Below are 12,298 nucleotides of genomic sequence, written 5' to 3'. Positions count from 1 at the left end.
ACAAAATGCAACACTGTCATCTGCTGCAAGGACAGCTGCACCAAACATGCGCCATAGGGCTAACTCCAACAGTGCTAGCTCCATAATCTGTGCCCTCAAGTGCTCTTCCTTCCAGATATGCTGCTCTATGCAGCAGGAGGCACAGGAATGACTAGCAGGGCCACTCTTCCCCACTGCCTTCATTTCACCAGCCATTAAACTTTGGGCTGGAGTATTGTATGGTCCAAAGGCTTGGTTTCCTGGCTCCAAATTTATCGTGGCTTTTCTGAAGATATTTTTGCAGCAAGTGCCATCTGGCCAATAACCTCCTGAAGTGGGAAACGTTACAATATGCTACAATAAAACAACAGCTAAGGGAAGTTATAAAGTTGTGAAGTGAAGATTGGAGGATGCTGAACTGAACTTTTCAACAAGAAAATGTTTAGGACATTCCCCTACCAGAGAGGAAAAAGGCCCAGAACCAAAAGGTCAATTACAGTCAAAATGGCATAATGACCAAAAAGAACAAAAGTCTCCCTGATCAGTCAACAAAAGTGTGTAAATAAATTAGATTTACAGGGTATAAACAACCAGTCTCCATTCAATATGGTTCTTTAAGTAAACATATAGCAAGATGTGGTACCTAGTCACAAACACCAAGGCTGTCCTAGTTTAAATATCCTGGTCTGTGATTATTTAAACTTCACAACTGGGTACAGATGGGGGCAGTACAATTGGTCTCAGCGCCCTTAGTTTGAGGGAAATAGTATCTGGAGTTCACCAGAAGTATTGTATAACTGAAGTCCATTCTGGATGGCTCATATTGCAAACCAAGCTGGCTGATTTAAATCGCTGTAAGTAATCTCAAGATATCTTTAAATCTATTCTTATCAAGGACTATTTTCCAGGTCTGGTTTGAAACATGGCTCTGATGAAGATGGCATCCTTATCATTTAAGAAAAAAACTCTTAGATAAGTACAGAGAAGGACCATTCAGGCCATCCAAATTATTCTTCCATAGAAATCCTTGATTCTATCACAACATTTAACTACCATTTGGAAAGAATGAAGGTCATGAAGAGGTTCAACTGGCTGCACTTTTTGATGCACCACTTCAGGGGTCAACTCCAATGTATGATCTCAAACAGCAGAAGGAGCGCACGTCGACCCAAGCAGCCCACTCACCCCTGCAACCACCGTCTGCCCCACCTGTGGCAGAGACTGTAGGTCCCGTATTGGACTCAGTCACCTGAGAACTCATTTTTAGTGTGGAAGCAAGTCATCCTCGGTTCCGAGGGACTGCCCAAGAAGATGGCCTCAAAGAAGTCAATTATTAAAGTATGGGTAAACAAGTAATCCTTGCTCCACTCAACTTCTCTGGCACTTTCCTGGGAACAAAGCTTTCCAAAATTTGTCATCCAGAACTTTCTCATAACTCCAGATCTGGCTTTTTATCTCTGGACTTGAGGCGTTCTATTGAATCAGTTTTCTTCCTATACCTCAAAAGTTGCTACTTTCCCTCTCTTCTCCCATCCTTCCTTTAAGGCTCAATGGCCCTGAAGTGCATTTTTAAACCATTGTCCAATGTAAGGAAGTTACTTCTGTCAAATGAAGCTTTTTCAATTCCAGTAACTTCTTGATGGAACTGCAAGGGCACAGAGGCACTCTACATTGATCTTTGATTATGGGGGATATTCAGAGAAAAATACAGAAGGAGCTTCATGAGGTTACCCAGGTAAAATTTGAACTAGATCCAGCATGAAAAGTAATGTAAATAATTATATATAAGGAGTGTAATTTACCAAGAAAAGATGTTAATATCCAAGTGTATCTTTAATATGCCTGCAGTTAATTTAAAAAAAATCAATCAGTTGGCACCATTAGGTAAACATTTTAATTATCCAACACTATTAGCATTAGAGGAGACAGACAGCAAATGCAGTCATTTTAATATTTCTTAAATTTAGAGGAAACAGCTACCAGCTTACCATTGGAATCCATGTGACGTGAAGATCTGAAAAGTACCACATTTAGGTTGGCTAGTTACAGCAAGGCTAAGTGCACAACTCTAGCTTCCAGGTGCATTCCAAAGTGACTTCCAGAATGACTATTTCTCATTTTCCAGAAAATAATTAAACAAGTTCATTACAATCAAGAATAATCCACAAAATATTTGAACCGAACAATGATTTGCTTGCAAGTCTGGAAGCAAGAGATTTTAGTGAACCAAGTCAAGAGTCATGGTATTGATGATATTGCAAGAATCCAGAAAAGAGAGTATTGGCCGAGTGTGATCCGATCAATGCACACAGTCAACATTCCCAGTCTTTCCTTCATTCAGTTAATGGCTTTCTCCTTTCTTTCCAGCAATCTAGGAAAATAAATATAAAGAACACTTATTTTATGATAAAGTCTACTGTTTAAATGCTTTAAACATTATTATGCTTTGAATAGTGGCAAATTATATAGAATTTTCTCCCCTGGAATAATTGGCACAATCTGATGCGAAGTTTACTAAAATTATGATTTTAGATCAAACAAATGGGGGAACAGATACACATTTTTAATAGTTATTACCAGACATTGGCACCCATGTATTTCCAACAAAGGTCTTTTGATAGCATCAAATTTCTATTTATATAAATAGTGAAACAGCAGAATTCAATTATGTATTGCTAAAACTTACCCACTCATGTTTATGGCCTGCACAAAGGTTCTAATAAATGCTAATTCATTTTAATGGTTTCCGGATCTCTCTGGTAAGATTTGATAAACAGGACTGACGCTACAATATTCAAGGCAGTGGAGACCAGCAGCTAGAGATAACATTTATTCTTTACTTTCACATTAGCCACTCACCAAAAAATACATTTTTCAACTGCCATCCACCAACACCGTTATCTCAAAAAATTCCAAAGATTTGTTGGACACAGCTTTTAAACCCGAATGGCTTCCAATTGTTGGCTTTCTTTGCACACGACGATGGTTCTATGTACTACAGCCACAAGTTGGGAGATATGCAAGTGCAGCCTCGGGTGCCTCACCTAATCAGCTCAGCCAGCTGGGAGCAGTAACTAGGCACATGGAAATTTACAGATGCATCCTGCTATACCAATTAGCCGCCCCTCAAAACATCAAGATTCAAGTATTTATTGGTACAACTTACTCGTCTGAAGTCCAACATGTTTGTGGTTTGCACAGGGGTTCCAATAAATGCAAGGTAGTTAATTCTTGTGGTGTCCTCATCACCCTGGTTGGATTTGATAAAAAGCTGAAAACCAAAGTAAATGGCAGGAGATTTAACTAAAGCACACCAAGTTCACTTTTTGCAATACCTAGTCACACTTACATTGTTCTTCTCTTACTTTAAATTACTGAGAGTCCCTGAAGCAATTTCTTACTAATTTTGCACGAGCACCTTGTGCTGACTTATTCAAGACCTGCTGGAAAACCAGCACATCTTCAGCTTGCAATGCAGTTTTGTTCAGCTCCATCCAAACCCCCTACTCCAAAAGAGGACAGAGATGTAGTCATGGAAATCTAGGAAACCGAAGACTGCATTTATTCCAAAACAACTACCCAAAATCACTTTTTATAGTCTATAGATACAATGGGTCAGAACATGTTGGAAAAAACAACAGCGTGTGAATGACACGTCGGACCAGCAAGTTCAGGGGATTAAGAGATACGCTGCAAGTTGTGAATCTCCAGAACCTGGTCGATTTGCTTCACACAAACAGCATCTTGCACTCACTGTTATTTTTATTTTTTTTTATTTTTTTTAAAGAACATCAAACTCGTCACATAAAGTTAAGTCCAGTAATTAATGACGTGATAATTGCCAATCAACCTCTCTGGCCCAGAATGTAAACAATATAAACTGTGGAGTCTCATTCCTTCAGGTAGTGAATTGCTGTAGGAGATTTTAATAGTCAAAATTTCAATTTTTTTTTTTTTACTTCTCCTTTGTCTCTTTTTCCTCTCAATCCAATTTTATTTCTCTTTCTGTACCTGATTTGACTCTAATCCACCCTCCGTCTCAGTCGTTCCTGTTTATTTCTCAATCCTTAAATCTCATTGGTTAAGGAGATACACTGTTGGTTCCGCCGTTCACCAAGGTCCCAGGTCCCCTACTGCCCTTGCCGTTATCAGCTCACACTTCCAGTAAGTTAGGACACGAGCATTTTTTGAGCTGAAGGGTGCAGGAAAAAGTCTAACTAATGGCTTACACCGAGATGCCCTACGCCAGCAAGGTCAGGCCAGTGTGTTTTGATATACTCCTATTTTATGCTTACTGGCATGATTTCACAATAACCTGAAGCATTTCCAAGGAAACTGCATCATTTGTGTTTGTAAAAATCATTGTGCAGTTAATAGTCATTGCAGGATTATTTATTCAGATTATGCCTCCAATACTTTAAGTAAAATTAAGTCAGTGCCAATAATTTGAGCACAAATATTAAATGTACTTTCTGAATCAATTTCAAATATTAGCACTCACTGTTACACTATTAATATTCTGAAATTTGACATAGCGCAGTGGCACAACTCCATCTTCTTTGATGTCATCTGATGTTAACTCCAGGGTTTGGATTGGTTCACTTCTTTCAGCATCATCAAAATCAAAAGAGCGTGGCAGATTGGTAAATATTTTTACAAACTTAGGACCGCGGCCTGTGAATGCAAGATAAGAAAATTAAACTATATAATGAAATTATGAGTTAGTTGACAAGCTATCACTAATGAAAGCGGACTTCCCAAACAATTGAATCAAGTCTTTCACAAGAGTGGAACAAGCAAGTGTTGTATTTATTCAAAGCAGGGTGCAAGTAGTCAACTTGACGGATGAGAATCCATCCTGTCCATTTCACCACCACCTCCTTTAAAAGTATGTAAGTAGTAGTCAAAGAAAGACTTGCATTTATATAGCACCTTTCACGACCACCAGATGTCTCAAAGTGCTTTACAGTCAATGAAGTACTTTTGAAGTGGAGTCACTGTTGTAACATGGGAAACACGGCAGCCAATTTGCGCACAGCAAGGTCCCACAAACAAAAATGTGATAATGACCAGATAATCTGTCGGTTGAGGGATAAATGTTGGCCAGGACACCGGGGATACTCCTCTACTCTTCTTCGAAATAGTGCCATGCAATCTTTTACGTCCATCTGAGAGCGCAGATGGAGCCTCGGTTTAACGTCTCATCCGAAAGACAGTGCAGCACTCCTTCAGCACTGCACTGGAGTGTCAGCCTGGAGTGGGACTTGAACCCACAACCTTCTGACTCAGAGGCGAGTGTGCCATCAACTGAGCCACAGCTGACAAGTGAAATCCTCGGCACCAAGGTGATCTAATCTGCATCAGTACAATTAATAAGCAATGATTTTTGGACTAACCAAATACTGTTGTAGAGCCCTCAATTAAATTAGTACATAAGTACATATTCAGTGGAACACAAGACTTTATTGCAAGTCACTTTTGGCTGAAAACCACCTTGCGAGTCTGTTCCAGATGAGCTTTAAAAGTCACACTTCTGTCCAAGGTTGCGCCCAAGTACTTTGAATAGAGCTCTATTCAAACTCGTTGACTGCAAAAGCTGACATTATGTAGTTCCTTGGCAACTTTGTTGTTTAGTTGAAAAGCTGTCACAGTTTTGCAGGCCTTAGAGCAAAGCGGCCAGCTTCAGGTCAACAGAGGGGTTCTGGTCTATGAAGGAGAGGTCCTTACTGTGTATTGCAGGGACGATGTCACCACAAATGAATTTACATGAAATAATAGGTGCTGAATGGTGAGAGCCAGCACAGATCCTGGAGGTAAACCATCATTCAGGGTGTATGCTCTAATGATCTGCTCATTCAAAGGGACAAGGTATCTATGGTTGCTCAACATTGTGATCAGGAGTGCATAGTGCTACAGCATATGATGACCCTTGATGTCTTGAGCAATAGCCCCCAATCACCATACCATGTCAGAGGCAGCAGATGAATCTATCACCTCCATTCTGGTTTACAGACTGTGCTGGAAGCTAGCCCCAACATGACTTGTAATGGTGAGAGCCTAGTCACTGCAACTTCGTCCCAGTCTGAAACCGACTTGTTCCTTTGGCACGATAACCTAAGAGATAGGGACGAGACAGGCCAGTAAAACCGTCTCCATTATCTTGAGTTGTGGAGAGGAGCAATATTGGTCATAGCTGGCGGTATCATTTGATGGTATCCCATATTTGAGAAGGCAATGAATATTGCCTCACACCAGCTTTTTGGAATCATTCCCATTTAATGTATAGCAGTGAATAGATCTGCCAATCATGCTCGTCCCTATAGCCCCAAATTCTTGAGATATTCAGGTTAAATTCTATCTTAACCAGCAGTTTCCCACTTTTAGTAGCCACAAGGGCATGGCTTTGTTGTACTTCCCAAACTTTGCAACTGGAATGAATGAGATCAAGATCCTCCACTGGTCTGTTCCATCTTTTCAGGCGAGCAGAATTCATTGATTCTACTAGTGCTTGTGCCGTGTCTGAATCACCACTCTTCTTGTATCCTTCTGTCTCCGCTGCCAGTAAGGAGTATAAATCATATGGCAGCCTCAGCGGCTGAGCATTGAGTCAGCTTTGATAAGATGAACTGAGCTCTCTCAGTTCTCTGGGATCAGCTTGATAGTGCTTCCCGTCTTCAGCTTTGGCAGTATATGCAACCCAGTCATTTTGTAAAAATTATAGTGCAGTTTAGTTGTTGATTTAATCAGCAGAGCTTCAAAGCCAATATGCAGAATAATGGGGCAATGTTGGCTGCAAGAAAAGTTTGTGGAACTTGCAAAGGAACACCATCATTATCATTGATCAGAAAGCAGAGGTCCAGGTTGTGTTTGGCGTTCTTTGTGGCCAAACGAATAGTCCCTGGTTGTTTCCGGTCAAAAAGCAAGTGTACATCTGTGAACGAGGCCCAGTCTGGTTAATAGTGATCCCCAGGATATTGATGGTGGGACAAAGTCATTGATGAAGCTGACTGCACCAAGGACACTTCCCTGAGGAACACCTGCAGCAATGGCTTGGGGCTGCGATGACCGACCTCCCAACAACCACCACCATCTTTCTATACATTTAGTACATCTCCAGCCACTGCCGCGTTTACTCGTTGACCCTCCCAGACCTCAATTTTATTGATGTCTCCTTGATGCCCTCAACATCACGAGCATTGCAGCAATCGAATCTTACCTTGATGCCAAGGACAGCTACTCTGACCTTTCTTCTTCTGGGCTTCAGGCATTCAGCTCTTGCAGCTATGTCTGGAACAAGGTTGTGACATGGTCAAGAGCAGAGTGGTTCTGGTGGAATATGAGCTGAGCATCAAGTGAGGTTATTTATGAGCAGGTGTTGCATGATGGAGCTGTTAATGACTTCATCCATCATTTTGTTGAAGATTAAGAGACGAGACTGACAGAACTGTTGTTGGCTGGGTTAGATTTGTCCTACTTTTTAAGGACACACCATGCCTGGGCAATTTTCCACATTATCAAGTAGATTCCAGTGTCATAGCTGCAGTGGAATAGCTTTGCTAGGGGCCGCTAGTTGTGGTGCACAGGTCTTCAGCTGGGATATTGCAAGGACCCGTATCGTTCACTGTGTCCAGTGCAATCTGCCTCCTCTTAATGTCATGTGGAGTGAATTGAATTGAATGGACATTGACATCTATTACAATGGGAATCTCAAGAGGGAACCAAGTGCAATCTTCCACTTGGCACTTTTGGCTGAAGACGTTTGCAAACATTTCAGCCTTGGTTCTTGCACTCGCATGCTGGGCTCTACCATAGTCGAGGGTGAAAACATTCATGGAGCTTCCTCTTCCTCCTGGTAGTTGCCTGATTATCCACCACTGTTCTTGACTGGATGTGGTACGGCTACTGAGCTTTGCTCCGATCCACTGATTGTGGAACTGGTTAGCTCCATCTATTGAAATGTTTTTGAGACCGACAGTCTTTTATTGTCTCATGCTTTGCTATGTACCAAAGTACTGCACCTCTCGCACCGAACAGCTCGGTATTAAATCATACCCAGTTCACAAATTTGTTAGCTATCTTTCCTCACCTAAACTAAAATAGGGAATACTGCACACTACAAAGTACTTTGCACAAAACCAAATTTACATTGTCAATATAAAATTGTAAAAATGTATATGCTAAAGACATATTGGTCTTTATTTGTCTGCTAAATTACCAGACAAATAAACATGAAATCCATTGCATCTTAAATCAAATCCATGTGTTCTTGCATGTTGCATCACAATGGCGGGTCATGAACATGATGGAGGGCAGTCACTTACATAGCACTGAAATTCAGGGCCACTTTTTCATTTCACCTCACCACTCAAGATTTTTTTTAAAATAAGTCAACCTAGTGGGCTAATAGCTTACTGCACCATAAAATGATGAAGCAGGTTCACACTCAACACTTTTTCCCTTACCAATTTCATGTTGGCAGGGGGAAATGTGAATATGGGAAAAGGAGGACTCGGGTCGGTTTGTATTTCAAGGCAGGTCAGCAAGTTTTCTGCTCATCATGGTTGGGCAATAGCAAGATGTAGAAAAAAATTGTTCAGCACAAATACCATTTTACTCACACTGCAACGTGTGCTTTCATGCTTATGCCATTCACTTCTTCAGTTTCCCCCCTACATAAACAGCACAGTGCCATCAAGATGCTGCAATCTGTACCTCTGCAATAGTAATCAGACCAAAATTCCAACAGTTCAACTACAGAAAATGAAATTAAAAAATAAATAAACATGCAATAGAATAGTTTTCAAGCACAGACTACTGAAAAATTCAGTAATGTGGTCCACTGCGATCTAGATTTCTTTCAGCAATTTGGAGTAGATTGGTGTGGAGTTACAAATAGCCAATGCCTTCTCTTAGTGCAATCGTTCTTGCACTGTGACAGAAAACTCCCTGAAATAGACAACTTGCATATACATAGAACAATAGACAGAGGAATACCAAACTTAGATCTGGACTCAAGAAAGGACAAAGTGGGGAAAAAAGGGTAATTTTGTTGAGTAAAGCTCCAAGATAAGAAGTTTAGTCCCACTCCTCATACAAGTAATCATTACAGCAAAGACAAATCAACGGGAAGAAAAAACAGTATCAAAGAAAAACCCCTTTTTTTAAAATCTGAATTACATGACTCACCATTCTCAGGGGCTTGAAGCCTCATTGAATAAAGCTTGACTGGTTGGTTAAATGCTATTGTCACAAGAAGCTGTTTCAAAACAAAAAAAATGAATCTATTAAATATCAAGGGTAGCTAATTACATAGAATTTACAGCACAGAAACAGGCTTTTCGGCCCAACATGTCTGCCAGTGTTCATGCTCTACTCGAGCCTCCTCCCACTCCATCTTGCCCGATCAACATATCCTTCTACTCCTTTCTCCCTCATGTACTTATCTAGTGTCTCCTTAAATGCATCTATGCTATTCGCCTCAACCACTCCATGTGGTAACGAGTACCACATTCACACTACTGAGTAAGTAAGTTTCTCCTGAATGCCTTATTGGATTATTAGTGACTACCTTATATTTAAGGCTTCTAGTTTTGGACTCAAGTTTCCCACAAGCAATGCTAGGGTTCTGATCTTCAGTCTGAACAGCAGTTAACTTCTGAATTAACTAATTTAGCATTTACTTATCAATTTGACTTTATATGCCCTTTTGCTTAATAACTGATGGACTAAATGGGGAAAATAATCAGTGTTTTCCACTTCACAAAGATGTACCACACAGAGTGCAAGTCAATTGAGTCCATAACAGGGACTGAGTTTTTTCCCCCCCAAAAGATTCGGCCCCACAATTGTACAAATTCAGGAACTAGAGTCTCAGTTTATGTTGAAGCTATTGAAATTGGTTGCTGTCCTTAATTTGTCAATTACTCAGAATCTAGCAAGAGTGTCTAACCAACGCCCCTCGACATTCAACGGCATTACCATCGCCTAATCCCCTAACATCAACATCCTGGCGGTCACCATTGACCAGAGACTTAACTGGACCAGCCACATAAATACTGTGGCTACAAGAGTGGGTCAGAGGTTAAGTATTCTGTGACAAGCGTCTCACCAGCCGACTCCCCAAAGCCTTTCCACCGTCTACAAGGCACAAGGCAGGAGTGTGATGGTATACTCTCCACTTGCCTGGATGAGTGCTGCTCCAACAACACTCAAAAAGCTCGACACCATCCAGGACAAAGAAGCCCACTTGATTGGCCACCACCTTATACATTCACTCCCTCCACTACCGGTGCACCGTGGCTGCAGTGTGCACCATTTACAAGATGCACTGCAGGAACTCACCAAGGCTTCTTCGACAGCACCTCCCAAACCCATGACCTCTACCACCCAGGGCAAGGGCAGCAGGCACAGGGAACACCATCATCTCCAAGTTCCCCTCCAAGTCACACACCACCCCGACTTGGAAATATATCGTCGTTCCTTCATCGTTGCTGGGTCAAAATCCAGGAACTCCCTCCCTAAAAGCACTATGGGAGTACCTTCACAACACGGACTGCAGTTGTTCAAGGCGGCAGCTCACCACCATCTACTCAAAGGCAATTGGGGATGGGCAATAAATGCTGGCCTTGCCAGCGACGCTCACAATCCCAGAATGAATATTTTTTTTTTTTAAATCATGGAAACCAGCACAGGAGGCCATTTCCGTCCACTGTGCATTTGCCACTGCTAGTTTCACACCAGAACGATCTACTCTCGACCCATTTTCTCATAAAATTAGATTGCACAGAACTCAATAAATTTGAAAACATCTATGCATTGCATTTTTTTTTAATTAAAAAAAAAAGTCTTTCCACGAAGTAGCTCTTTTCTTAATTATCTCAACATTAACTATTACAGGGTGCTGACTGTTACTTTCAACAACAACTTGTATTTATATAACACCTTTAACGTAGTGAAACATCCCAAGGCGCTTCACAGGAGTATTAAAAGACAAAAAAATGACACCGAGCCACAGGAGAAATTAGGGCAGGTGACCAACAGCCTGGTCCAAGAGGTAGGTGTTAAAGAGCATCTTAAAAAGGAAGAGAGGTGGAGAGGTTTAGGCAGGGAATTCCAGAGCTTAGTGCCTAGGCAACAGAAGGCACGGCCACCAATGGTTGAGCGATTATAATGAGGGATGCTCAAGAGGGCAGAATTAGAGGAGCGCAGATATCTTGGGGGTGGGGGGGTTGTAGGACTGGAGGAATTAGAGATTGGGAGGGGCGAGGCCTTGGAGGGATTTGAAAACAAGGATGAGAACTTTGAAATCGAGGAGTTGCTCAACCAGGAGCCAATTTAGGTCAGGGAGCACAGGGGTGACAGGTGAACGGGACCTGGAGCGAGTTACGGCACGGGCAGCCAAGTTTTGGATCACCTCAAGTTTACGTAGGGTAGAATGTGGGAGGCCAGCCAGGAGTGCGTTGGAATAGTCAAGTCTAGAGGTAACAAAGGCATGGATGAGGGTTTCAGCAGCAGATGAGCTGAGGCAAGGGCAGAGATGGCCGATATTACGGAGGTGGAAATAGGCGCTCTTAGTTATGCTGCGGATAGGTGGTCGGAAGCTCATTTCAGGGTCAGATATGACACCAAGGTTGCGAACAGTGTGGTTCAGCCTCAGATGTTAGGGAGAGGGACTGAGTCAGTGACTAGGGAACAGAGTTTGTGGTGGGGACCGAAAACAATGGCTTCGGTCTTCCAATTATTTAATTGGAGAAAATTTCTGCTCATCCAGAACTGGATGTCAGACAAGCAGTCTGACAAATTTAGAAACCGTGGAGGGGTCGAGAAAAGTGGTAGTGAGGTAGAGCTTCCCGTTTGACAGCACCATCAAACTGCCTGTGGCCATCAGCCTCATTCATGGGATTTGCACATTATTTTCTGTGGACATCAGGAATTAGCCTTCATTACATTTGAGAAAAAAAAGCGATTCTTTTCACTGCATCTTCACATGTACTCCACTTAATACTGTCCCTATTGGTATACACTGCATTTAATAAAGATGAAATAAAAAAGTCCATCTTGCTAACAAGGTTACTTTAGATTAAGAAGGACTTTAACCTATTTCATAAAATCAGAAATTGCAGCATAAGAGGCAGCCATTTGTGCTGTGCAGGCTCTAGCTCCACATCAAAGCCTTCCACTCTAATCTCATTTCCCCGTACCCTTGAATACACCATCCTGCCAAAATACCACTCCTATCATGCAGCTATTATTCAGTTCCTGTATAAAGAATATTATTTCCTAACCTCTGTCCTAAACTTGTCTTTCACAATATCGTCTA

General features: G+C 41.6%; 1 protein-coding gene across 1 annotated transcript in view; it reads right to left on the bottom strand.

Annotated features, from left to right (window-relative positions):
• Window positions 1-1,854: 1,854 nt before the first annotated feature.
• The window catches only part of txnl1 (thioredoxin-like 1), a 35,150-nt gene continuing 24,706 nt past the window's right edge, over window positions 1,855-12,298 (bottom strand). Inside the window, exons 5-8 of the mRNA XM_085974524.1 lie at window positions 9,166-9,235; window positions 4,481-4,653; window positions 3,146-3,250; window positions 1,855-2,350 (exon numbers count right to left, since the gene is read on the bottom strand). Coding sequence (XP_085830650.1) covers window positions 2,321-2,350; window positions 3,146-3,250; window positions 4,481-4,653; window positions 9,166-9,235 — 378 coding nt within the window. The 3' untranslated portion in view covers window positions 1,855-2,320. The remainder of the gene's footprint in view (window positions 2,351-3,145; window positions 3,251-4,480; window positions 4,654-9,165; window positions 9,236-12,298) is intronic.

Source organism: Somniosus microcephalus, chromosome 2, assembly GCF_052327205.1.
Source record: "Somniosus microcephalus isolate GS21.2 chromosome 2, FLI_Smic_1.0, whole genome shotgun sequence".
Taxonomy (NCBI): Eukaryota; Metazoa; Chordata; class Chondrichthyes; order Squaliformes; family Somniosidae; genus Somniosus; species Somniosus microcephalus.
The sequence above is the reverse complement of the archived record's forward strand: the minus strand, read 5'-3'. Positions and strand labels throughout refer to the sequence as shown.